Genomic DNA, 26,566 nt, shown 5'->3' with positions numbered 1-26,566 from the left:
AACATTACAACCATTTTAGAAACTAAAAAAATTAGTTTATATTATTGTTAAATGGTTTCGTATCTAATTAGAAAACAAGGTTTTAACTACCAATTATATAGTTTCTAAATTTGGTAGTAAAAACTTTGGTTGTTAATTAAATACCAATTTAGAAACCATTCAACAATAATAAAAACTAATTTAGAAACTAAAAATTATTTAGTCTCTAAAATAGTTTCTAATTTGGTAACTATACCAACTAATTATTTTTTATCATTAAAAATTAATTTTTATTTCATAATTTTCTTGTAGTGAACATTTCAAACCCTAAACTAAGAACACAACAAATTGGTAAGCATGGAAGAAGATATGTTTACACAGCATATTCCACTTTTCCTGCATTAGTGAGCCTAACTTCTAACACACCAAATTCCATGATAATTAATCATATAGTTGTGTAGCTGTGTGTTTTGGACCTCTCTTTTTCTCCCACTAACTAAAACACACCTCAATCATAATATCTTCTATCATCCTCATTATAAATTCTTAAAGTGTAACATCTACTTTTTGCTTTTATAACTTAACCCTACATTCTCTCTGGACTTGTCTCTCTATATTTGGAATTCTAACAATAATTTCTAAGTATATACATATACATATATGGCACATGTTCAACATTTGTTGTATTGAATATACATTTCCAAATATATAGTATGAAATAAATTCCAAAATAAAATTCTTTCAATATTTCTTCATCTTTAATTCAATGTGTAGTACCAACATGTTTGCTCTTGATAAAGAATCAATTCACTTTCTTTATTCTTGTCTAAGCATATATATTAAAATCAATTTTCTTTCTTACAAAAGCTCAAATGAAATGAAGGTCTACAATATTTAATAGGGTCTAAGGAAAAACAATCATTTGCCCTAGCTTCTAAAATCTATTTCAATTAACTTTTCTAAGACTTATTCTCACAATTCCTTCCAAAAATTAATAAGCTACTTATTTTTAAAGAGTGAAATTTTAATACAATATCACATTCTTTGGTGATGTTGAAATTGGAGTTTCACCTTGGAATAACATGTTTGTATAGAAATATAATTAATAAATTTGTTTTAATATAATTGAATAACAACATCTATATTTTTATATCTAAGTCTTTTCTTTTTTAAGAAAAAACTTTGAATATAAGAGTATTAATTTGGTGAAACTTTTCCTTTTGAAAGGAAAACTAAAAAGAAGTCAAATCGGATAGTGCCTAAAAATAAAAAGGTTATCTAATGCACAAATTGCATACGATTTTGAAAAGAAACCAAACAAAGGGAAAAGAAAGATTTCACATAAAAGTGTCATCACACCCTTTTATTGTGTCATTCCTAGTAGTATCATAATGTCAAATTTCCTTTTTTAGTTTACCATAATTTAACACTATAAAAAAATTAATTATTCTAACTTAGTAAATATAATAACTAATTACTTTTAGTCTTTTAAATTAAATTTTATTTGATGATTTTATTCTAGTGTGCCATATTAACATTAACACCAGTTACATTTATAAGATTATATTTCAATAAATGATTGAATAGGTTAATACATTAATTATGTTTTTGCCATAAAAGCTCCCAAATTGTAGTGTCAATTGTGAATGATCCGGTATTTTCGCCTTAAATATAGCCAAATAGTATAATCAAAAGTTGTGCAAACTTTTTAATTATGAAAAAAAATTGCCTAAAAAATCTAGAAGTTTCGTTCCCTCACTTCTACTCTATCGCCATTGCTACATAGATTGGTCCACCACACGAACCACTTAAATTTATTTGCTTTCTTTATTTCTTTAAGTTTAAAGTCCAATGTGAAAGTTGGTTTGTTTTTGAGAAAAAATTAATAATATGTTATGATATAGAGATGGTATGGTTGATCGTGATCGGGTTAGGATCAGTTCATTTAAAATTTTACTATTTACTAAGTTCAGACCCATCAAACATGATTCGGTCTAAATGAGGACATATCCAATAATTCTAAAGAAATCGGTTGTGACAATAGTGAATACATTAATATTTGAATAAAGTTTTTGAATTCAAAGTATTCTAGAAAATCTTTATTAACCAAAAATTTAAATAACATTCTACTTCATTTTAAAAAAAAACACAAATTTCTTGAAAAAATTAAAATCATGAAGTCACCTTCACATCCAAATCATTTATTCTAAAGTATTATTAAAACATAAAGATTTTTTCTTACGTACCTTTAACTTGCTTAAATCAAGTTTAAACTCTCAATTTCACTATTCTCAAAAAAAAGCTAAACATGTATACAAAAGACTCTTATAAATGATTTAAAAATATTTTTATGATCATGGATTAATATAGATGCATCTTTGCTCTAGATGAACCACATACAATATCCATAGTTCATATGCATGTAAGACTTTCCAAAATCAATTCAAAAATAGACATATAACAACTTACTCTAAAACAGATTTTGATTCAACAAAATTGATATATTCTCCACCAAGATCCCTAAGATAAATTTTGATCAATGAAAGAATTAATATTTCTTTCGTAAATCTAGAAAAAATATTAAAAAAAGATATTATAAAAATATGATGATTTTTTTTAGATAAAATTTAAATAATTAATTTTTATATTTATAAATTGTATACTTAAATTATAAAATATTCATATAATTTATTTTAGTTACATCATTCTACTCTAAATAATTAACTAAGTCTTTACAAAAAAATTATATATTTAAATAATGGACAAAAACTTGGCTAAATTGAACAAGGCACAATTGAATTATGAGAATGTAAGATTGGTTAAAATAATAATCCAATGTGTTTTAAGATTCTGAATAGGTGGTAGTTAATGCTCATGCTCATCATTGCTAGCTACTAACTAAATGATAATGTTTCAATATTTAAATGTTACATGATTAAATTATGAAACATATGCTTAAAATCATATTCAGCATTCTTTGTTCTTTCTGATTAGTTAATTAATTAATTAAGTAATCATATGCTTAAAATCATATTAATTTGTTTTGGTGCCTTTAATTGACCATACAATGAATATATGCACCCTCACCCGACATCACAAAATTATGTTCTTTCTCATTAGTTAATTAATTAATTAATTAATTAATAAGTTATATACCTTACAAAATCGTACGTTACTGTTTCCTTTTTAATTCATGCAAAGTTAGTGCCACTGTACCATCACATCACATCACATCATTTAGATTTTAAAAGAAAAGAAAACTTATTGCTCACTCTAAATTTTAATTCTAACTTAGTTATATAAGTAAAAAATTATATCTAATTATATATTTAATGAATTAAATATGTTTGTTTGCATATAATTCAAAAAAAATAAAATTATAGAGCTTTCAGATGTTTGTAGTATAAAAATATCTCTTTTGATTGTTAATTTTTTTTAAATTTTTTTATTATTACTAATATTCACGATAATTACTAGATTGATGAAATACAATATCAAATTGAACTAATTTTCTAAACATAATAGTTTATTCTAATCATTTTTACACTATAAATATTTGGTTAAATTTAGAAGTCAAAATTGATCTCCAAATAAAATAAATTAGTGTCGAATTAATTATTGAACATTATGATTTAATATTAAAAGGTCCCAAAAAATTTAACGATTAGATGTGATTATTTCACTTTTTTCTAGACTTTCTTATAATAAACCAATTTATATATTTAATAACCAAAATGATTATTTGTCCTAATTCTTTTCAACCTGAATAAAATCATTACAACTGATAAATATATCTTTTTAAATGCTTATCATTATAAGTGATAAAGACCTCTTTATAAGTATTTAATTGTCTAATTTAAAATTGAAATTACTAACTAAATTAAATAATTTTTGTGAACACGCGTTCTAATAACAAATAAGTTAAGATTTTGAAAATTTTGAGAAAGCGTTTTAAAATAAATTTCGAAGAGTCAAAAACTTGAAGTAAAATTTTAGTAAATAAAAATATAATTATATATATACTTTAAAATTAAAAGTTTATCCATCCCTAGTTGTAATAAAATAACTTGCTTATTATAGTTTAAATTATAATAAAATTGGTAAATATTTTAAAAAAGTTTAAATAGAATTTTTTAAAACTAAAATATAATTATATATATATATATATTAAAAGATTTAGATAGAAAAATTGAGAAAGATTGGGAACTTTTATTTGTGCCCTTAAATATCCACTATTGTTATGAGGTGATTTATTATATAGTTTAATCTCTGAGAGTGGAATTGTGATTAGTTTGTGGACCCTATGTATTGAAAGCATGGTGTTATAATAATTGAAAAGCAATGTTTTAATTAAGATGATTTTATATGTAATAAAGTATATTTGGTGATGAGGGAAACAAAGATTATGTTAGAGAATATGAATGTGGTGGAGTGATATTATAATAAATGGTGGAGCAGGTAAACACTAAAAGGGTTCACACCATTCAATTTCTTCATATTACTTTAATGGAAACTTTCCATTTAAGGACACCCAATACAATTATCACTTTTTTTCTTCTTATAAAATTTGATTCATGAAAACATGTGTAAATATTGATAAAGAGTATTTTTATTGGTATAATAGATTTCTATTATTTGATTTATGATAATATGTGTATTCAGATATTATTAATAGAGAGTATTTTTATTGGTATAATAGATTTTTATGTAATATTTTCTTAGAGATCTTTATTAATAGATAAAGATTACACATGCACAGTTTTTGTTAACGTTTTTGTTAATATATAAGTTTTGGTCTAGTTGTCCCATATTTTCTTGTATTTCTTTTCTTTTAATAATATTTTTTTATGTGGTGACAGACGATTGTTGTTAGTTCGGTGAGGTGTCAGTTTAACTAAGATGTCAAGTTTTACCGTAATGGTAATGTGTAACATAGAGTTTTTGTAAAAAAAATTAGGTGTGGTTTGATATAATGTTTCTAACTTGTATTTGTTAAGAATTTTGATAAGTGTACAAAAATATAAAAAATCACTAAATAAAAATTAATTTTAAGTAAAAATAATTAATTATTATATTGACTAAATTAGATATTATTTTAAAGATTAAAAAAATTATTGGTATCTAAAATATTTTTTATTATTAAAAATAGTTTTAAATTAGTATTTAATTATCTATCGATATTTTAGCTATCAACTTTAGGATCTAGTCAAGTAGTTAATTTTTAAACTTGTTAACTAATTAGATGACAATTTAGAAACTACTTTATAAATTTTATTAATAATAGAAACTATTTTAGGTATTAATAATTTTTTTAGTCTTTAAGATAATATTTAATTTGGTTAATATAGTAACTAATTACTTATAGTCTATAAAATTGGTTTTTTATAATAATTTTTATACAATGATACTAAATTTTGTATAATTAATTATAATAATAATAATAATAATAAAATTTGATTTTTTCTCTCTCACTCGTCCTCATGTTTGATTTATTTTCTTTTATAACTTCATAAGTTGTTTATCTCTTACATCTCATTTTTTTCAAATATCTAATGAATATTAATCTTAAATTTAAATATTTTTAATTAAAATTAAATAACATAAAAATAATTAAATATATTAAATTTAAAACTAATGCACGTATTGATATGTAAAATAATAAAATTTATTATAATAATTAAATTTTAACTTAATAAAATAAAACGTGTTTGTGTTTTTCTAGAAATATTGATAACACATTTTTATGCATTATTTGTTAAAAAATTATTAAAATTACAATATTTCCTAATAATTTTTAACAAAACTTAATTAATATATTAAAAATTGTGCTTTATTTAAAGTTTTTGTGTTAGGTATCATTATGCAACTTGACATCTCAGCTAAGCTGACACATCAAGTAACAACAATCATCTGCCATCACATGAAAAAAAAAATTATTAAAAAAAAAAGAGAAAATTGTGCTTTATTTAAGAATTAACATCCAACTATTTTATTGCGATTATTCAAAAAAATAATGATTATGTTCATCTTAAAGAACATAAAGCATTATTACTTTTGTATATCTTTCTTAATTTTATATCTATATTTGTAATCATCTTCACCAAACTAAACTAGGCATGCATTATTTCTTCATAGTGATAATCATTGGTCCTTTCATTATTATAAAACCAATCATATCATCACAGAGCCATATTAAATTAATAACAGACATCAAGTTACTGCTATACACTGTAGAATGATTTTACTATAATGCTCTCTTGCTGACATTTGGAGCTTTTTCATGTAAAACACTTCACATAGTTTTGTTGTTCTTCTATGGTTTGGTTAAGGATGACCAATTCATAGAACAGTACTTGTGTTGTGTCTTTTATCAGAACAACAAAACTCATATAAAAACTAAAAAGATCACTGATATATGAAGTTTTGTTATGGCTTTCACTTCACCTGTGTGAAACACAAAGCACCATGATTAGATTTTATAATAAAGCATTTCTTTTCTTGGCAGAATTTGTGAGTGCTCCAGCAGCATTTGCAGAAGAGGCTGGATTTATGGCTTTCCGAATCTTAGAGACATTCCAAGCAGTGTTAACAGCATGTCCTGCACTTGCAAACACATGCTCAGTAGCCTCTCCAGCTTCTTCCCCAAACCTGTTGCCAAAACAATTCATAAGGTTACATTTTTGTATTTGTTGGAGATCACACGTCAACTAGAAAAAGGTATATTATATAGAATATAACTGGGTGCAAATCTTACTAAAAAACCGATTTTATAAGATTTAGTTAGGTTTAAAGTTCACTTCTTAATATGTTATCAGAGTCATTTAAAGTCTATTATAACGAGTGTTTGTTGAGCTTATCAAGTCATTTGATATGATGAGAGTATGTTTGTAATCACACATCAACATTACACTGTATATAAGATTGAGTTAGTCTAAAAGTCTATTTATTAATAGCATCCACAACATAGGTGTTAAACATAGGGTGTGTTTGTTTTTACCATTTAAGTTGTTCAAAACTAAAAGCTTAAAAGTGTAATTTCTCCTACAAATGTGCTTTAGAACTTGTGCATATCCAATTATGCAGATAGTTTTGAACACTGTTTATTTTCGATGCACACTTTTTCTGTTGATTGAAATGTATGCAGATGATCTAATAGTTTGAGAATGAGACTCACTATTGTCACAAAGTTTAGTGCTAAAAAAATTATGTTAAAGGAAATGCATCGCACTGTTTTATGTTGAATACTATTTTGTTTATATAGTATAAAATTTTATGATTTTTTGCAGTCATTTCTATGGATTTGGCTGATATAGATTGATGCAAGTTTTGCTAAATCTGTTGACAAATGTAGAAATATAATGTCAAGAATTTTTAAATTTCTGAAAATGTAATCATGATTACAATTTAAAACCTTCAATTGATGTGGCAAAATGTTATAATTATAATGTTACATCAGCAAAAAAGTTCAACTAATAATAACAATATTACCTGTTAGAAACCATTCTGGTTGCAGCCTTGGAGGTGGCAGAAAAGGTTTGTTTTTCAGCAGCTTCAGCTGCTTCAAAAACTCTATCTGTGTCATTAAACACAGAAATCAAAAGAATGAGATTAGCTTATGGTGCTTATTTAGGTATCCAAGATAACAACAATAAGATTGGTATATGAGTTTTTGAAGACTAATTGTAATTTTACATTTAAATTCAATGGTGACATAAGAAAAATGTGTTGGACCATATTAGCCATACTTTTATGATTTTTGAGTAGTTGATAATGTAAAACTTTTTCTTAAAATGTTAGAAAAATTGATGAGAAGTTTTACTTACTGACTGCATCAAGGGAAGCCAAAAGCACCTCTCCAGGGAGCATCTTTAGGAATGCTTGTCCTGGTTGGGATTTAAGCACAGGAGTCATCACTGATCCACTCATTATTCCAACACCATCAAGCAAAGATTTTGTTAACTTTTCTGTCATATTTGTCAGTTTTCTCACCCTAGATTGCAATCATCAAAAACAATCCAATGAATACTATAATCCTTAAAAATGCACTCATGACATAGTATAACTCAATCACATCACATGTTTCAATACCGTTTGAGGTTTTCATTCATTCCACTGTTCTTTGTGGCATCATTCCTGCTGTTCGTGCTTTGTCTGACCAAGTTACCATTGTTCTTTTCTGCAGCACTATTTAGGATTGCTTCCCCTTCCTTTTGGACCTGATTTTCGTAACAAGTTTTTGATGAAAAGCATAATGGTTTATTTGGTTCTTTTCAAATGAAGGGGAAAACTAAAAAGAACAAAGCATACCTCAAATTTTATTATGGTAGATTATAAAATAAGATATGATATATATAAAATAATTTGTACCACATCATTTGATGTGTTTTTGTAAACATTTCTCTTATAAAACCAAGGTTTTTTCTTGTAAGAGGAACAAACTGTTCTGTAACACAAACCTCTTAAACCACAAAGTTTCTTTTTTTAGTCAATCTCACTCAATTTTCCCAACATCAAGATTTCATAGAGTAAGAACTAAGAAGTGTCAATTTTGCAAATATTATTCAAACCAACACTTGTGTTATTTTTTCATTGAATGAAAAGATTTATTGAAATATGTTATTATATTAAGAAGTGAACTTTAATTCTTACTCAACCTCATAAAGCCAACTTATTAGGTGAGGATTGTACCCACTTATATACTATGAAATATTCTAATCTCTAGTCGATGTGGGATTCTCAACACATCTCTCATGGCGAGAGTGATAGCTCGTGTGTGGGACAACATATTATGAATGATCCGATAACGGTCGGTGACTTGATAAGCCCAACAAACACTCAATAGGATAGGCTAAAAAATGACTCTCAATAGGATAAGCTAAAAAATGACTCTGATAATGTATTATTGTTTCATTGTGGTTGAAATTGATTTTGATAAGTTGAAAGAAAGCAAAACAGAAAAAGAAAAACCAGTAAAAGTGCTGGTGTTATTCAACAGATAAACCAAAGCATACCTGGTTGGTGTAAGCATTGCTGCACATGAAGATACCCTTAACAATCTGACCAGTTCCTCCTGCAATGGCCCTTGCAAGAAAGTGGTTGTAATCCTCAACCCTTGGGGCAAAATCCTCCCAATCAAGGTCACTCTTCTTGCTCCTTTCCAACCCAGAAAAGCAACAATGCTCCTTCAGAAAAGAATCCACCATCCCCATGTTCCCATAACACTCTTTTGGAAAGGTCACACCATAGCTCAGAGGCTCACCACCATCTTTCACCGGCAGAGAGAAGAGGTAGTGAAGACCATCCACCTTCACCACTGGCTCATCCTTTGTCAAGGGCCACTGAACACTGCTTCCAACTTTTATGACTGTTGCTAGTGCCACGTTCTGCTCCATCACCCTCATGATTGTGAAGTTCCCTTGAGACAGTTCAAGGGCTTCTCCTTCATCCACCAGATGAACTTTGCATCCTGGGATCTGTAGCACAAGTTCATGTGTGGGAATTTTGGGTTTCTGCAAGTCTTGAAAACTTGCATGGTGTATGGAATCTTCAAATGGTGGCTGCTCCTTGGAGGCTTGGCAACCCATCTCTGTTTTTGCTCTGTTTTTGCTCTGTTTTCCCTGTTTCTTTAGGGTGTTAATGCAGATAGATTTGTCAACAGAAGGTTTCTGCTTTTCCTCTGTTTGCCCTGTTTCTTTGGGGTGTTAATGCAGATAGATTTCTCTACAGAAGGTTTCTGCTTTATGCTTAGAAAATGTCTGCATGCACTTTGGCTAATGAATTGAAAATGAAATTTGCTGAGGAAAAAACACTAGAATTCGTTCCAATATCTATAAAGTTTTATATAACATAGAAACCAAGATAATGATTAGTTCATAAACTAGTTTTCTGTTAATCTTAGCTATCAAGATACATTTTTCAAAACAAAAATCATAAAACAATACTACATATGCAGTGACACAGAATCAGGATAAATATTTGTATTTTTATAAAAACTGTTTTAAATTTATATTAAGATTTTTAGTTAATTGAAGGACAAATCCTTCCTGAGAGGGTAAGAAATATGGAAAGCTGTCTGAAGAAACTAGAGAAAATGTCATTGTTTATTCATTATCTGGAAGATATTTGTTAGTGAGAACCTTTTATGTTGATAGCTTTATTCTGTTCCTTGTGATTGGTGAAAAATGAGGAATATGGTGTGAAGATAATGAAACTTGAGGTGGAAATGGAATATGTAAGAGAGAGAAAAAGGAGAGCTTGTTGAACAATCTAAAATGGCATCAAAACTTGGTATGACACCAAATACCTTACTACAACATGCATTATTCTTTCCTTTATCAATGTTCTGAACTTCTTCTGATGTTCTTATATTCTGTTTTATCAATTCTGAATGCATAGATTATTTGTCATAGATTCCTGTTTAACCAATGAAGTTAAGTTTAATAATTATAATATTTAAAGAAAAAAAATTTTAAAGAAAATTTTTTGTTGGACATAAATATTTTACAATATGATTATACTCATCACCTATGATTATACTCATCACCTTGTTTATCATATAATGATTTTAATGATTATTTAATTGAAGAATTTATTTTTAATAAATAATTCTTTTGAAAATTTAAAATTATAAAAATAATTATTAAATTAACTAATTTTAAGATCTATTTTATTTTATTTTTCTTATATATTTTCCATCTCTAGTCTATTGTTAAAATTTGATGTTTATATCACATTAATTTTATAAAAATTAAACAAAAAGTGGATGTAAATAAATTAATTGTACATTTCTTCTCTGAATTATCAAGCACGATTTTTACCATTTAATTTTTTTTCATTGTATTTTACAATCATATTTTTTATTTTTCACACATTTTTACTATTTTACTAAATATCTAACTAAATGTGATATATAATAAAAAATAACAAAATAAGGACAAAGTGACAACTTTTTTTAAAAAAATCATTATTATTACATAGTAATAATTTGTGAGTCATGATTGTCGATTTTTTATTATAATATAAATTATTTGAATTTTTTTTATTTAATTAATATAACTAAATATAATTTATTCTATAAAAACTAAATTCATCCATTAAATATACACATGAGAAATAATTTTTTAATAATATGATCAAATTTCAAATAATTTATATATAAAAAATATATATTAATTTAAATATTTTTCTTCTAAAATATGTTTTATGAAATATAATAATTACAAAAGAATAATTTTGTAATTACACATGAATGCAAGGGTGAAGGAAAAAAAATGTAGTGGTGCAGGAAGAAATACCCAATAGGAAGAGAGGAATAATGGATCTAAAACCCTAATGTGGCCCAGCCCACTAATTTTGTATGAATGAAACGGACAAGAGAAAGGAAAATGGGAAAATAGTAAGATCGCAGAGGCTGTGTTGGAGCGACACGAGAACGGAGAGAAACTTGCAAGGGAGAATCACTGAACAACGAAACTGTTACCTAGGTTTGTTCTGCACGATCGTAACCTAGAATCAAACAAATCGAGTTTCGTTTTTGCTTTTTTTTTTTCGATTCGCGATTTTACTCGTTTCAGTGAGTTTGCTCGAGTTCACACGAGCCTACTTGAAAACAATTCCATGTGCGATTTAAGGAAATGTTCTTGACAATTCTACTCGTAACATGATCTTAGGAAATGGTCTTTGCAATTTTCAGTGCAATTTGTTGTGTGTCATATCGCAACTCTTCAGCAAGGGTTGATGAATGATGATAATCGTTGTAGTGTTGAAAAGAATATTAATAGTGTGATTTTGTTACTAGAGATCATAGTTTGTAGAGATTAACTGTTCTTTGCTTCTAATCTTGTGTTTCATTGTATATTTGGACCAATGATTTGTGTCAGGTAACATTGTAGTGTTGATGAAAGATGATAATCGTTGTAGTGCTGAAAAGAATATTAATAATGTAATTTTATTACTATAGATCATAGTTTGTAGAGATTATGTATAATTGGACCAATGATTTGTGTCAGGTAACATTGCTGAGTTTGCGCATTACCTTTTTTGAGGCAATGCGTAGCTTGGATTTACCGATTCTCTTCCTATCTGCAATCACCTTACTGTCTGATTCATGATTAAATTGGAACTTGGAGCTTATCCCAATAGTGACATTGTTTTGAGAAACTGATATTTGATCATTGTTATATTAAGTTTGAGAAACTGATGCCAGTAGTTAGAAGCAACGTTTGATTGGCCTTTTATGACCAACTGCTATTTAATGCATGCAGATAGATTGTTAGCCGACTTGTTTGTGCCCAAGCAGGAGGAAGAAGATGCCTCCTTACGATTGTATGTTTCTGTTTAAGCCTCATATCAGGAAAGAAGCTATCATGGATTTAGTTGTAAGGGTGGGAAAACATGTGTCTGGAAGAAATGGGGTTGTCACTGATATTAAGAGTCTTGGAACTGTTCAGTTGGGCTATGGTGTGAGAAAGCTGGATGGCAGATATTATCAGGTGAGGTTGATTGTTTGTGATGCAGTACCGATAGTTTATGCATCTTTGGATTTTTATATGCTGTTTTGTATTTCCTGTTTTTATGTGAGTATTGCATGTTTGTGTTGTAACGTAATTTTGATTTGAACCTAGAGAAATTACTTCACGAACTTCACTGAATTATGGAACACAATTAATTCATATTTTATTTTACGGCTGTTCAGGTTAATGAATTAATTTGCTAGTAATATAGTTAAATTTTCTTACAACATTAATTCTGACCAAGTATTTGTGTGGTTATACATTCATGACATTTTTGTCTTGTTGTCATTTGATCTCACTGTGGTAACTGAGCTACCAGTGTACCAGTAATATGTAGTTAAACCACCACCTTTTAGGTGAATACTTCATGTTTCCTGTTCTATTTATGTCAAAATCTCATTACTTTAACTGTTTTATTATGAGGGTTGTATTAGTCATAACAGAGCTATGTGTATAACATCATCAAATTAGTGTAACAAAGGTTGATATAGAAAATGCTTTGGTGGTTTGGGTATGTTAAATGATTTGATAATTGGAAATGTTTTGCATAAAACTCCTGGCTTGAGGTGTTCTGAATAATTTGATTTATTGGATGTATGTGTACTGCTGAATGAAAGGAGATTACCCCCAAAGAAGTACTAAAATCCATGAGGGAAAACAGTTAAGATAAATCAGCCAAAATGGCATTAAATAGAAACAAAGGAAGAATATTCAGAACTTTCAAATGACTATCTGGAGAATGAGCATTTTGCATTTTTAGTTAAGAGCATCTGCTGCTTAATTAGCTTCCCTCTGAATGACCAAACTATATCTTCCATATTAATGATCCTATGAACCAGAGTGACAGATGACAATTAGGGCAACCATTAGACAATAAATCAATAGCCACCTGTGAGTTTGTTTCTACTATGAAAACTCTAAAATCACGATTCCAGGCACTAGTAATTTTACCAAATAGAAATAGTCCACAATTCTGCATGAGATTTATGGTGCAAGCACCAATATTCGCATTGTAAGAGAAATTCTCCAGCTTATCATGATCTTGAACCTACTAGCCGTAGCTCTACAAGTCTGTAATTGGACTGAGACATCACAATTCAGTTTGAAAAGACCAATTTGAGGTACAATCCAGCTTTGTTCCAAGAGACCATTTCCTTCCAGAATAGTGTCTCTGATTACATATTATGCCGCAGCCATTGACTAAAACTCTGGGAACGTCTTTTGGGGTAAGAAACAATTTCAAATGGATATGATCTTTGAGGGCCTTTCTAGTGCCATAAAATTCTGAAGATTGGAAATGGTCATTATAAGCTTATAATTGTCGTCGATACTATTCTCACTTGCCATGACTCAGATAAAGTGAATTGGGACATACGAATGAAATTTGGAAATGTAAAATATTTATTGAATGTGCTGTTTTCTGGTTTCAGTAAACTTTGTTTACTTTTGAGACCTAAAATTTCTTTTTGAGATTCAATGGAAACTATAAATGTGTTGCCATTTTTCATTTTGAATGGATGTAGGGCCTGCTGATGCAAATGAGCATGATGGCTACACCTGCAATCAACAAAGAGTTGCATTACCTAAACAAGGAAGATCGATTATTGCGTTGGCTTTTGGTCAAGCAACGTAACCACAAATTTGGACTTGATTTTGAAGAGGATGAAGGCAGATTGGAGCTAAGCAGATTTTCCCAGATCAGTAAACTTGATGAAGAGGATGATGATGATGAAGATGATGAGGATGAGGAGTACTCATTGGAGGAAGAAGAAAAAAAGTAAACCAAAAGACAGCCATGTAATTTGTTAGCTTCCATAAAACAGTTTGCATTGTATTTTCAGTGCCAAACATGTGCTTTCCTTACCGTGCCAAGTAAATGATGAATTAATTTAGTTCAAAGGAAAGATGATTTGTTTGATTTCAGAGAAACGAGATGACAGAAGAATTTTATCATAATATTTTAATCATACCCTATAATATTATATTAACATACTGGAAAAAGAATTTACTCATTCCATTTTAATTCATTTCGTTTCATCGTATATCTTTTTACAATATAAACTTAACCTTAAGAATCTTTTTAATTCATTTCGTTATACCAAAGTTTTGTTTTTTTTGTCATTACGAGATTTCCCCATTTATAACAAAATTCATTTGACAACATTAAAAGACAAAAACATTTATTTTTTTAATTTAAAATATTAACATATATAATTATATTATTAAAGTTGGTTGTTAAATGTGAATAATTTGTTTAGGAGTGTCAAAATATGGCCTTGGAACGAAGAATAGTGATACTACAATATATTGGTATCTACAACGTTCCACTCGAAATACATTTTCAAAGAAGAAAAAAAGAAGAAAAACGAATAAACATATAATTAACCAATTAAATTCTGGGGACGGTCACTACACGAGAAGCTGCCACCCACTCCATAATGTGATTCGGGTAAAGCAAAGTGCAATTTTCCCAACAGTTAAGCATCCTGCAGCAGTTTCTAGAAAGATCCATAAGATGCCTGTGCGTAAAGTTCCTGTTTTGATTTGCAATGCTCGAATCCTTTGCTGTACACTTCAAAATATGTGTTGTCGGGAAGACATTAACGCCTGACATAGAGGCCCTATTAGACCGAATAATATTTAGGACTTAAAATTTTTAAATTCTTATAATTCTTGATGTGAAGGATTTAAAAATAAATATATATAATAAAAAATAAATTTAATTAAATGATATATAAAATATTTAAATTATATATAATTCTTAATGTGATAAATTTAAAAATTAATATATATAATAAAAATAAATTTATAATTATTAAAGATTGTAATGTGATAATATAAAAAATATGGGTTGTGAATATATTATTACCTTAATTTTGATTAGTCACCGTATATTCTGGTTAGAGAGTCCCATAGACTCCGCAACCTCTCTAGCAGCATTAGTGTCAGCTTGTTCCTGCATACAAGATAAAACGAAATCAGATTCCACAAGATTTTACGGTTGGAATGCTGCATGTATCAGGAGTTGACATATTCTATATTGCACTCGGATCTTTACCTGTAGACGATGCAAGAGATACATCAAGAAGAGATGTACAAAGATCTGTTGCAATTTGTAAAGGTGAGTAAAATTTCAAATCCTTCAGCTAATTTAACATTTTAAACATTTAATGAACTGATCTCACCAAATAAAAAAATAAAAAAACTCGAGCCGTAGGATATCTCCAGAGAAATCTTGTGGCCCTGACAGCCCCTGAATCTAACAGTTTCACTGCCTTTTGCAACTGCATGAGACATGACACATACAAAGTATAATGTTAAAAAGGAGAATGAAAATGACATGAGATGAAATGAAACATGATGGTTGATTGGCTGTTATACCTGAATACTTGCACCGGCCAAATGACGGTGATGCATAGGAAGAGGCCTGCAATTTTTACTCTGTAAGATAACTTTCCAAACTCTACAATGGGAAATGAAAACAGACGGCACAACCTTTTGGAGTGACAGAGAATAGTACATAGAAGCATAACTGAGTAATAAAGTGATTTCAGAAGCTATTATAAGTAAATCACGGCTATAACTTTACCATTCATGAAGTAATGAACAGATCAGAACAGGAAGAGAAGACAATACAAGAGATGATTTAATATGTGGAGGGTAAACAAATTGAGTTCGACAAAAACCAGTACATTTTAATGGGTTTGTGGAACTTCCATTGCTGCTGGGAGGATAAATAAGGTCTGTTTGTTCGAAATGAAAAATTAAGGAAAAAAGACTTTTTAATTAAAAAAAATCACTTACTAGCAATTTTTAGGATAAACCAATCTAAACAAAACAGAAACAGAAAAAAAAAAAAAAAACTACCTTTTTGAGTAGCAACTGTCACTTCAGCTTTTTTTACAATTATTTGTTTTAAGAACTAAACAAACTCAGCCACTGAGGTTGTAGTTTATGGTGTTTTTAATCAAATGCATCACAGAGAAACAAGATAAGTACTATAAAGATAGTAAGAAGAAACTTACTCAAGGGATTTTATTTCAGTCTCATCTTCCCATGATGATGATGCCCGACGAGAAACTCTGTTCCGTTCAGCCTCTGCCTGTTAAATATAACAATGACATAAAAATTACAGTACAGTCAAACTACTAATCAAGCAGGCAGCCACAGGAACCTAATCACATACCCGTGCTTCCTGGAGACGCTTGATTTCCTTCTCCAATTGAAACTCTGCGGCAGCCTTTTCACTGACCATGGTTTCTAATTGTGTTTGTTTGTAGTACTGAAATGAAGATAACACAAAAAATTATTGAATATAACTGAGTATTTGCATGAAATTTAATCATAACATAAATTACCAGAAGGTCAGTCAGTTCCCGATAGCGTTTCTCTAATTCCATATGCTCCTGTTACAAGATTAAGACTATGCTTAGAATAAGCCAGTAGTATTCCAAAATGATCTTAACACCAAAACATACACTTGTTAAGAGTACTGAGCTAAATTTAATTTTCTTATACAGTTATATGTCAACCAACACAAGAATAACATGATAGGCTGGAGACTATAGTGTGTGGAAAAGTGTCAAAGAAAGTACTATCTGATTGATATTAAATATATGGCATGTAACTGAGTCCTGGCAGAAGATGCATGGATGTTTATGCAGTTATGCCTACCCTATTGAACAAGTAAAGCATGACAACCATTTGAAACTCGAACTCAATACAATTCTTTTTTTTCCAGGTTGAATAAATAGTCAAAGACCACCCAATAATCGACCATAAATATTTCTGTATTTTGATAGTGTATATGGCTAAATGTAATTTTTCATTTATGCTTAGGAAACTGCAGATGCTTAGACAAATAGCATAACACTCCATAATACCAATTAGAAAGGATGCACCTTCTTATCAGGAACCGAGTCCATTAAAATTCATACGTATAATTCCATCAAAATTAATATATCAAGTAAAAGGTACTGATGCTCAAAATATATTTTCATGCATGGTAAAAGTTAGAGAAAATCACAAAAAGGATTTAATTGTAAAAAATATTTTCAGTTTAGAACCAATTACCGATTAATCACTTGGATGGTCAATAAGTAACCATTAACTAATCATTCCTCAGCTGGAAATGGTTTTACTATTTTATTTTATTTTTTGCAGTTATTTCAAAAACTTATAAACAAGACCACTTGTATGACAAAAGGTACAGAAAAGTATGCATTCCATGAGAATATGACTTTAAAACTTCACCACAAATGAAGCAGTATTATCCTCTAAGCTCTGTCCACTTAAGAAACAAATAGGTTTCATTTATTTTTATATATCAAACCTGGAAACTTACATTTTACGCAAGAGAAATTTTTTAAAGAAGCACCACGATAATTACCTGACGTGAGTAATGCTCAGCATCCCTCTTCATAGCAGCCATCTCAACTCTCATTTTCTGCATTTCAGTCTGTAACGTTGAAACCAAACATATCAATAAAGAGAAGTGCAACTTTACCTGCAAGACAGGAAGTCATTATCTCAAAAAAACTTCACAAGAAAATAACAAAAAAATTCTTGCCTCCAAGGAAGATAGCTTGTTTTCAGCTTCCCTCTGACCTTGACGGGCACGCTCCAATTCTTCTTGCCATGCTTGCATCTTAATATGTAAAACTTCCATCATTAAAATTCCATCCAAATGAAAAATGATTACTAATATTACTATCATCATTGTAATCTAGAAATGTTTGTGCCAACTTTACGCATGTACCCAGCAATGCCCAGATTCAACTATGACCATGGAATTTTTTCTCACACACCTACTCCTTTTAATTTTCTATTGCTAAAAAACGACATTTAGGTCTAATTCTATATTTCAAAAGGATTAACCGGACGAACATAAAAGTAAAAGTAGTAAGTGATTCAGTTGTGTAAGTTGTGTAAAGTAGAAAATAGAGTAATTGTCTACTTTAAGACAGTGACGCTTAACAAGAAAAAATAAATAACAAATATGTTCTATGTTTATTTATACAGAAAATCAAATGTTCTTTGAATTGGTTTAGTCAACAACCAAAAAGAACACCGACTCTTTAAATATACTACCCTAATACTTGTTGATGAACTTTGAAGAAGATGTGAAATACAAAGAAACCTAATAAAGTTGCAAATTGACCCACTTCTCAAAATATGTTATACCTGAATTACTTGATTAGCCTCTTCTGGGGACTTTTTCTGTTCCCGGCGCACACGGGCTTCCATATCTTGTAGTTCTTGATTTAAAGATGCACATTCAACCTGGCCATAAATGTTACCAAAAACTTATTTAGTAGATCTTCCTTTCATCAGAATAGCAATCACAAATCAGCCTAAAAATTCAAAAAAGGAAAAGTGTTCATTCATGTACCTCGAGAAGTGCCAGCTTCTGCTCAAGTTCTGTGGCTTTTGCTGTCCTCTCATCCGCTACTCTCTGAAAAGAGGAGCAAATAACAAATCAGTATATACATTTAAACGAATGTCAATAATAATTCTAGAAGCAAAAGTAGCTCGACCAGGGGGACTGAAGCAGCCTTATTAATATTAACACATGCTTTACAATTGTGGATTTGTTACAATTGCTCATCATCGGTAAAGTAGATCTCTGTCAAAATTTTAAATAGCAAGACCAAAAGGCATAATCTGATGCCAAACATCACCAAAAGCTTGAGGGAATGTAGTCAGACTTGCGTAGAAGCATTGAACTAGCTGAGATGATCCCACCTCCTATTTTCAAATTTATTGTGACCAATTTTAACATTTTCATATTATTTTATAATCATCTCAAGATCCACTGAACAAGACTCTTTCATATTGACAAACACCCTGGCAAGTGAAGATTTATACATACTTTTTGCATACCCGGACAATTATTAGGATATGGAATTATGTATATGACCTGTGTCCAAAACTAAACTGAACAAAATTATAAAAATGAACCATTTTGAGAAAAAGAGAAACCAGACCACTTTATATTAAGGTTCTGATTGTTTCTTTGAGAAAACCAAACCAGGTATGAGTATAAAATAGATAACCAAACTGAACTGAACGGGATGAACCCAAAAAATGCATGATTTTGAGAGAGAGAAAATACACTTTATAAAAACAGATCGGTTAACCAAACCATTTTAAAATGGAGCTAAACCACAGTAAGTGCTTACATTACCTGTATCCTTGCAAGTGCAGTGGATGACTCAACAGCTCTGTGCTCCAAATCTACTTCTCTTTCCATAGCAGCCTGTTCTACCAATCAGAGAATCACTCAAATATAATGCCAAACACAGAAACTAGAGAAATAAACGACCAAAGTTACAGACCATTTTGGTAGCATTATGTGCAGCACGCTCCTCTTCTGCTCTTCGCTCAGCAGATGCTAGCTCCTCTCTTAGAGCCTACAAGAACAACAGTTTTAATATTAAAAAAAAATCATCATATAAATGGGAAATATTGAATAATTATAGTAATCATACTTGCATAACAGAACCTACTTACCTGCATCATCCTTGTTTCTGTTAGTTCTCGACTTCTCATCATTGATTCCATGCTTGCCTGGTAAGACATGAATAGGGTTATACAAGTCATAATTGTAAATAACACTCGACATTAAGAATATATAGAAGGTACAAACTACAGTGGAATGACTAATCCTACACTACAGAAAGAAACTAATGAAGGAAACTTAAGTAGGAAGATCATTTTGTTGCCTAGTCAATGTCTTAATACAGCTAATTTTTTTCCTGATTCAACTAGTAAAAAGATTCCCTGATATCTGCTAAACAGATAAATTTTATCAGTTATCATGTACAGATAAGCACACACTGCAAATCAATGACCATCTTATAGCTATAACATGGGACAGCAATAAAGCCATAAAGAAAGTAGTGGTAGAATTTTCTGGATTGTGGGTAAACATGCTATTCCAGCAAACCTTATCATTCAGAGTCCAAAAAACTGTTAGTAGATAAAAGTATATATAAACTACATTTTAAAATTCCTAGAAGCAAATACAACTAGTTCATTATTCATCAAATAAATAGTTCTACAAGATGAAAGGAAATTGCTCAGGATTTAGTTCAGGTGGAAACAGAAGTTGTATGAAAGTAAGTAAAATATTCCAAGGCACACTTCAATAAATTAACAAAGAGGAACCTGCATGGAAGCTAGATTTCCTTCCGACAATGCAGCCTGTCTCTTAACTGCATCCATGGAACTTAGAAGTGTCTCAATTTCAGCATTTTTTGCTGACAAGGCCTCAGCCATATTTGCTTCAACTCTTGTCACTTCCCTTTTACTTTCTGACAAATCCTTCTGCAGTTGTTTTATGCTAGCCTCATATGATTTACCCAGCTCTCTCTGTAGATTTAGAATTAATCACTGAGATACAGTAGTCAACATGTTTCTATTCAAGCATATAATGAGACTTTATATTCCTTTAAACAGGAAATGGTGATAGTGCTTCACCTCTGCAGTGAGAAGTTCCTCCAACTGTGCATTTTCAGATTTGTATTCTTGAAGGCGGGATGATAATCCAGCACAGACCTGAGCATCATTTGAAAATATCAATCCGGCATCTATAATGACCAATTAGGAAGAAAATCTACTTGAGATTCCAGAACTAAATCTTATGAAGCTAACAGAAATGTAGGTTTAAGCAACACCCTTACCCGAGCTAACCTTGCCTCTTTAGACTGACCAGTAGATTTTGTTGTTTTAAGCAATCCTTGAGCCTATATACCAACTAAAAAAATTAGTCAGGAGAATTTTTTAATAATGTGTACAGGGATGTAAAAACTTGTCCATTATAAGTATTACCTCCTCAAGTTGATCCTGTACTTTTTTGGGGGAGATTTCAGTATTATGATCCTCTGGATTTATCCTATCCACAACAGATTCAACTGTTTTTACATCAGAATCTTTGAGAGTGGTGTCATTATTAAGAGATGTGTCAGCAGCCACAGATTCAGATTTCTCTTGATCCATATTTTTATTGGCATCTGAATCTCCAGACTTGATAATTTGACCAGCACTGGTGGGTTCATCACTAGGGTTCTCAATTCCTCTGGGAGCAGGAAGAGGATCCATCTCACGAATGTCTGAAGCATTCTCTTGGGAAGGATCATCATTAGTAACAACAGTGGCAACTCCAACATTTGCATCGTTTACTAATGCTTCCACATCATCTGTGTCATGTTTAGCAACATCATCATCTAGAATTTTTGATAAAGAAGTGCCCAACAAGGGTGATGTTGCATCACTAGATTGTGGCTCCTTTGGTTGGTTTGTGGATTGGGAAGTGCTCCCATCATTTTCAGGATCAACTTGGTCTGTGGAAGTTGTTATGGCCGCAGGAGCTGGTGGAGATCCACTTTTCTCCTTGGTAGTATCACTGATTATAGTAGATGAATTGGATAATCCTTTTTGAGCCTGCAAAAATTCAAGAAGACAAGTTTGATGTGAATATTACATGGAATACTATATGTGGATGCTGGATAGTAATGCAGTGGCAATACCTTTGGTTTTGATCTTCCCCGCTTGCCTTCTGATGCTTGCCCATTTGATGCTAATTTTTAAAAAGGTAACAACAAAACAACTGTAAGCATTTCTGGTATAGGAGAATATGTATCACTAAATAATGATTTTGGTACAAGCTAGAAGAGTTTTGAGAGCTTTCCTATGGGAAATATATAACTTTTTCCATTGGAGTAGCACTCAAAAGTTCTTCTAGCCTTGCATCCAAACCTTAATGCCCAATTCATTGGTGTTGCGCTTATAAATTAGTCAGGTTCCAAGGTGGGATATGTAACATCTAGACAGAAAAAAGTTGTATAAAGGTACAGTGTATGGTTTTAGGCATCCAGTTTATAAGAACATGATTTCAATACCACTTTCCTCACAAAGGGATGGCTAATTCTAAGAACACACTGACTCTAACTCCTACAACTTAACGATTGTAGAACTACATTGGGCTTTTCCTGGCTTAACAAAAGTTTATCATAGTGCATGTTCCCTTCGGATTAATTTTGGGGAAATAACTACTTATTATTCAAAGGCTCTCTTAAGGAAGCTTACTAAAACAAACAGTTATTTCTTCAAAATAAGCTGAACCAAACACATTAAATGTTTTAAACCATAATGACCTCGATATTTATCTATATAACAGCACAGCTTTTCGGCAATAACGCAAGTCTAATTCCAGAAAAAAAGTATTCAGCATAAATTGACGCCTAAGACTAACTACAGAGTGAACCGAAATCACTAAATATAAACCTGGAGACTTAAAATCCGTCTGCTCATCCGATAAGTCAGTGACAACAGCCTTCGCTCGTCGATCTACAACTTCAAATAAACCTGATCAACCATGGCAAAAAAAGAGGTCCATGTCAGAACTAAGCTCAACAGGAAAAGAATCATCCATAAACGTAACATCCTGAAATGCAAATACATCAAGTGACATAGCTCCCTCTCACCACCATCTCTCCCCTCCAAAACAACAAAAATGAAGCAGCACTCCTAATTACAGACAATGCCGTCCTTCATTATTAAATTGCAAGAGACAAATCGCGAATAAGAGAGCATGTGCACGTATTATACTACATTGATGAAACCACGAAACCGTTAGCACTCACCAGTTCATTGCCTAATTTCCAACACATAAGCCTCACAGTTCGTTACTACAATAACATTGAAAAAAAATTCGCAGAACACGATTTCACAGATGAACATGTAACTGTCCATCGAAGGTTTATCGATCGAGATTGAAAACAATAACAAGATGACACAAACTCTTAGCTCTGGAAAATTGACGGAATCAGAAACGAAATCGGAGAATCGATGTGTAACAAACGAACGAGATCCGTTACCTTCAGCGGCTTTGAGCCACGAATCCATTGCCGGAACGAACAACGAGTTGCTCAATATTCGAATACCGAAGTGTTCAGAGATCCAACACTTATTGAGCTACTTTCATCGCCCGAGGAACGACGTCGCTTCGATTCTGCACTTGCCTGAGACGAATCGCGCGAGAAATATAACAAAACCGGTTCGGTGTCGTGTTGAGTTTCTGATTCGCCACTCCTCTCTTCACCATCTTACTTTAACGCAATTTTCTTATTATCAAGTGCGTTACACTAATTAAAAATAAATAAATATTCCGTTGAATATTACAACAATATTAGCCAAAATACCAAACTCTGATCAATTTTATTTATTTATTAAACTTAATTTCGTATATTTTATAATAATTTCATTTATCGTTAATTTTAGAAGAAAATAAAAATATAAAACAAAAAGTAGTGCATAATTTAAAACTTGTAATGAGTTACATATATTAATATATATATATATATAGTGTTCTCGTACAGATTGGATCTGATAGAATTGTCTGAAAAAACTACTACATTCTTCTTCGGTCGATCGATCATTTTTTTAACTTCTTTATTCTATTAAGCAACTTTGTTCGCTTAAATTGTTCTCCCTTATCTCATTTTGCTAGTCTTCACTCTTTCGCAAACGTTCTGTTTGGATGATACCGGCAAAAGGGACTCACACGCTCAAGTAATATATAAAGTTTGGTATTCGATACAATAAATGCGTGATGACGTACATTTTTTTTCGAAACTTATAACTATTTATATGATTATCATGGATTCATTCTTGTTGAGCCGAATTAAGGTTTGATCATAATTAAAATACATTACTTATCACTGTTTTAGATCTAATAACCTTCTGTTTGAACTTAATGATTTTGGCCGTGTTGACCAGCACAAATCGAAACTGATTTGTCCAAGACTCGTCTGAAACCGACCAGTACATATTATCCATTTAAATTTAAAATTATAAATATTGTACTCTATTTTTACAATGACTTTTACACTTATAAAACAAATAAGGGGTAAAAATATCTTTAAAACATTTTTCCTTTGTTTCTAAACAGTTTAAGAACAATTATAAAACGTAAACTTTCTCCCCAAAATATGGTGGCATGTCCATGTTTATGTTTAGTGTAATCACAAAACTTTTGATAGGGACAGTGACACGCTTCCTTCCAGATAAGTATTTATTCATTTCTATTTTAATCTTGCGGCGTCACTTATATAAAATACCAGAAAACTAGCGTGTTACACTATTTTATTTTAGCATGTTGTTTGATAAAAATATCATTTCCAAAAAGCATATTTTGTTTTATTCATAATTATGCAAATGATATTTATGCCACCTAGTTTATTTTGTTAACATAAACTAGAAATAAGGTATAACTTTTAACATTGTTTTGGTCATCGTTTATATTTATTTAGATCCAAAAGTAATAAATTTTTACTTTAAAAAAAGACATGAAAAGACATGATGGTTTTTAAAAAAAGACATGATGGTTGTTTTTACAATAGAAGTGTCAAGTTTGCAAGTCAATAAACTAATATCAAAAATAAGATTTAGACAATAAACAATATAAGAAAGAGTGTCAATTTCTTTGATATTAAATGAGTTATGAAAATGAACTTCAATACATTAGATTTTGGAAAGGTTATTGTCGATCAATATAATGTGACCAACATATATCAACAAAGTTTTGAAAAAATGATTGCATGTGTTAATAAATAAAGAATGATAAGTTACACTTTGGACATAACTAATTGTATGTTTTCTATAATGCAAATCCACCAAAAATCAAATTTCATTAGACTCAAAAACATCAAGTTCATGTTGCATAGTTTCTTTCAAACAATCATGTTTTATCGCCTCTTTAAATGATTTAGGTTTTTTTTATAGAAGAAATATTATAGCGAAAAGAAGAACATGTAGAAGAACAATTATGGTAAGAGAGATATTGAGATATCTAGTACGTGAAAAGTGATTGTTAACATATTTGAAAATAAGAAAGTAGTGTGATAGTCCTTCAAGTATCCAGATTGCTATTTGAAACAAGCAGAAACTCGAACAAATGGATGTTGTGGATCATAATGTTGATGTTGTAAGACATTAGTATCAGTTAAATGTAATGGATTAGAAGAAGCAGTGATAGTGGTATTAGATGTAGAAACTAAAGAAACAATGTCACTATAAGCATAATAACAATATCATTATCAGAAATAAAAGAAAACAAATGTTTGACAACATATGACCAAAGATAAAGAGGCAATTAAGACGAAAAAATCAGGAGTGGCATTCAAAATATGTGAATGTTTACGTTCTTACTACTTTTAAATGAGTACTTAATTGATTTTCAACCGTGTTGATGAAATTTTGTAAATGTGTGAGTGTTTCTACTTTAGTTGTCATTAGACAAAATAATGCATATCTTTTGTTTATCAAAATAAAATGTATCAAAAGGATCAACATAATTTATGGAAATATTTAAATAATATGAAAACACAATTTTCAACTTATCATGAGACAAATGTCTCATTATAAAATGTTAGATGACTAAGATACCATCGTAAGAATTAAATTTTAAGTTTAATTCAACATTACAAAATTGACTTGTAAGATCAAGTTTGCACCATTTATATATTATGTATTGATTTTTATCTCTAATCGACGTAGTTTCTCACGCATGTCTCTTATTGTTACCTTGAATTACAAATTCTATTTAATGTTTTTTTTAATTATACATTTTAGAACATTTATGATTTTCTCGCTCATTATTTGGATATGTAATTTTTTTTTAATATTTTGTAATAGTATTTTTTAAAGCTAATAAAGAGATTTTAATAGGATATTTTTGTTCATCATGGACAAAAGTACGGGTATTTGGGAACAAAAACCTAGAACAGAACACGAACATTTAATTGGGCTTTAACAGGCCCAAATCTAGTGGACTGTATATGTATGTTGATGGGTAGTTTCTTCCTGCACCCCTACATTTTTTCTTCCTGCACCCCCATAATGTTGTGCAAAGACAAAACAGTCCCTATAAAAAATTGTACATTTATTTTTCTGCATTCTGGATTACAAAATTCGGTAAATTTTTGGATTGGCACTTCCGGTAAAATTTTGGATTGACACGTCCAGTAACCTTCCGGATTGGTGCTTCCGATAGTACATGAATGACACTGTTA

The 26,566-nt window shown here is 30.3% G+C and overlaps 3 protein-coding genes across 5 annotated transcripts; 1 reads left to right on the top strand and 2 right to left on the bottom strand.

Moving 5' to 3' along the window:
- Positions 1-6,155: 6,155 nt before the first annotated feature.
- On the bottom strand, positions 6,156-10,075 carry LOC137838126 (senescence/dehydration-associated protein At4g35985, chloroplastic-like). Its single transcript, XM_068647362.1, has 5 exons — positions 8,991-10,075; positions 8,068-8,195; positions 7,803-7,969; positions 7,468-7,552; positions 6,156-6,627 (listed from the first exon to the last, which is right to left on the bottom strand). Exons 1-5 carry the CDS (start codon positions 9,561-9,563, stop codon positions 6,456-6,458), a joined length of 1,125 nt encoding a protein of 374 aa, XP_068503463.1. The 5' UTR covers positions 9,564-10,075; the 3' UTR covers positions 6,156-6,455.
- A 1,258-nt stretch (positions 10,076-11,333) lies between these two features.
- LOC137838125 (uncharacterized) lies at positions 11,334-14,395 on the top strand. Of its 2 annotated transcripts, none has more exons than XM_068647361.1 (3): positions 11,334-11,466; positions 12,243-12,470; positions 14,015-14,395. In XM_068647361.1, the coding sequence occupies exons 2-3, from the start codon at positions 12,288-12,290 to the stop codon at positions 14,270-14,272; spliced, it is 441 nt and encodes a 146-aa protein (XP_068503462.1). In that variant the 5' UTR covers positions 11,334-11,466; positions 12,243-12,287; the 3' UTR covers positions 14,273-14,395. The 2 variants fall into 2 exon arrangements, with proteins under 2 accessions (XP_068503462.1, XP_068503461.1); XM_068647360.1 differs by having other exon boundaries at positions 11,340-11,462.
- Positions 14,396-14,767: 372 nt separating this feature from the next.
- On the bottom strand, positions 14,768-23,653 carry LOC137838124 (golgin candidate 1). 2 transcript variants are annotated; one of them, XM_068647359.1, is made up of 22 exons: positions 23,372-23,653; positions 22,779-22,859; positions 22,022-22,071; positions 21,324-21,935; positions 21,176-21,238; positions 20,973-21,050; positions 20,661-20,864; positions 20,004-20,060; positions 19,829-19,903; positions 19,678-19,749; positions 18,883-18,945; positions 18,675-18,773; positions 18,061-18,138; positions 17,881-17,949; positions 16,850-16,897; positions 16,678-16,773; positions 16,517-16,593; positions 15,873-15,918; positions 15,677-15,775; positions 15,550-15,594; positions 15,361-15,447; positions 14,768-15,112 (listed from the first exon to the last, which is right to left on the bottom strand). In XM_068647359.1, exons 1-21 carry the CDS (start codon positions 23,397-23,399, stop codon positions 15,376-15,378), a joined length of 2,112 nt encoding a protein of 703 aa, XP_068503460.1. In that variant the 5' UTR covers positions 23,400-23,653; the 3' UTR covers positions 14,768-15,112; positions 15,361-15,375. The 2 variants fall into 2 exon arrangements, with proteins under 2 accessions (XP_068503460.1, XP_068503459.1); XM_068647358.1 differs by having other exon boundaries at positions 14,768-15,098; positions 23,372-23,630.
- Positions 23,654-26,566: the final 2,913 nt, after the last annotated feature.

This window comes from Phaseolus vulgaris, chromosome 4, assembly GCF_000499845.2.
Source record: "Phaseolus vulgaris cultivar G19833 chromosome 4, P. vulgaris v2.0, whole genome shotgun sequence".
Taxonomy (NCBI): Eukaryota; Viridiplantae; Streptophyta; class Magnoliopsida; order Fabales; family Fabaceae; genus Phaseolus; species Phaseolus vulgaris.
This window is presented reverse-complemented; position numbering and strand designations above follow the sequence as displayed.

Coding starts and splice junctions, on each gene's coding strand:
- LOC137838124 (XM_068647359.1), bottom strand. CDS start 23,399: ATGGATTCGTGGCTCAAAGCCGCTGAAG. Junction 18,774..18,882: donor AGAAGCTGGCACTTCTCGAG/GTACATGAATGA, acceptor ATTTATGGCCAG/GTTGAATGTGCATCTTTAAA. Junction 15,776..15,872: donor TGGCCGGTGCAAGTATTCAG/GTATAACAGCCA, acceptor TGTCTCATGCAG/TTGCAAAAGGCAGTGAAACT.
- LOC137838126 (XM_068647362.1), bottom strand. CDS start 9,563: ATGGGTTGCCAAGCCTCCAAGGAGCAGCCACCATTTGAAGATTCCATA. Junction 7,553..7,802: donor GGCTTCCCTTGATGCAGTCA/GTAAGTAAAACT, acceptor TTAATGACACAG/ATAGAGTTTTTGAAGCAGCT. Junction 6,628..7,467: donor ACCAGAATGGTTTCTAACAG/GTAATATTGTTA, acceptor TTTTGGCAACAG/GTTTGGGGAAGAAGCTGGAG.
- LOC137838125 (XM_068647361.1), top strand. CDS start 12,288: ATGCCTCCTTACGATTGTATGTTTCTGTTTAAGCCTCATATCAGGAAA. Junction 12,471..14,014: donor TGGATGGCAGATATTATCAG/GTGAGGTTGATT, acceptor GAATGGATGTAG/GGCCTGCTGATGCAAATGAG.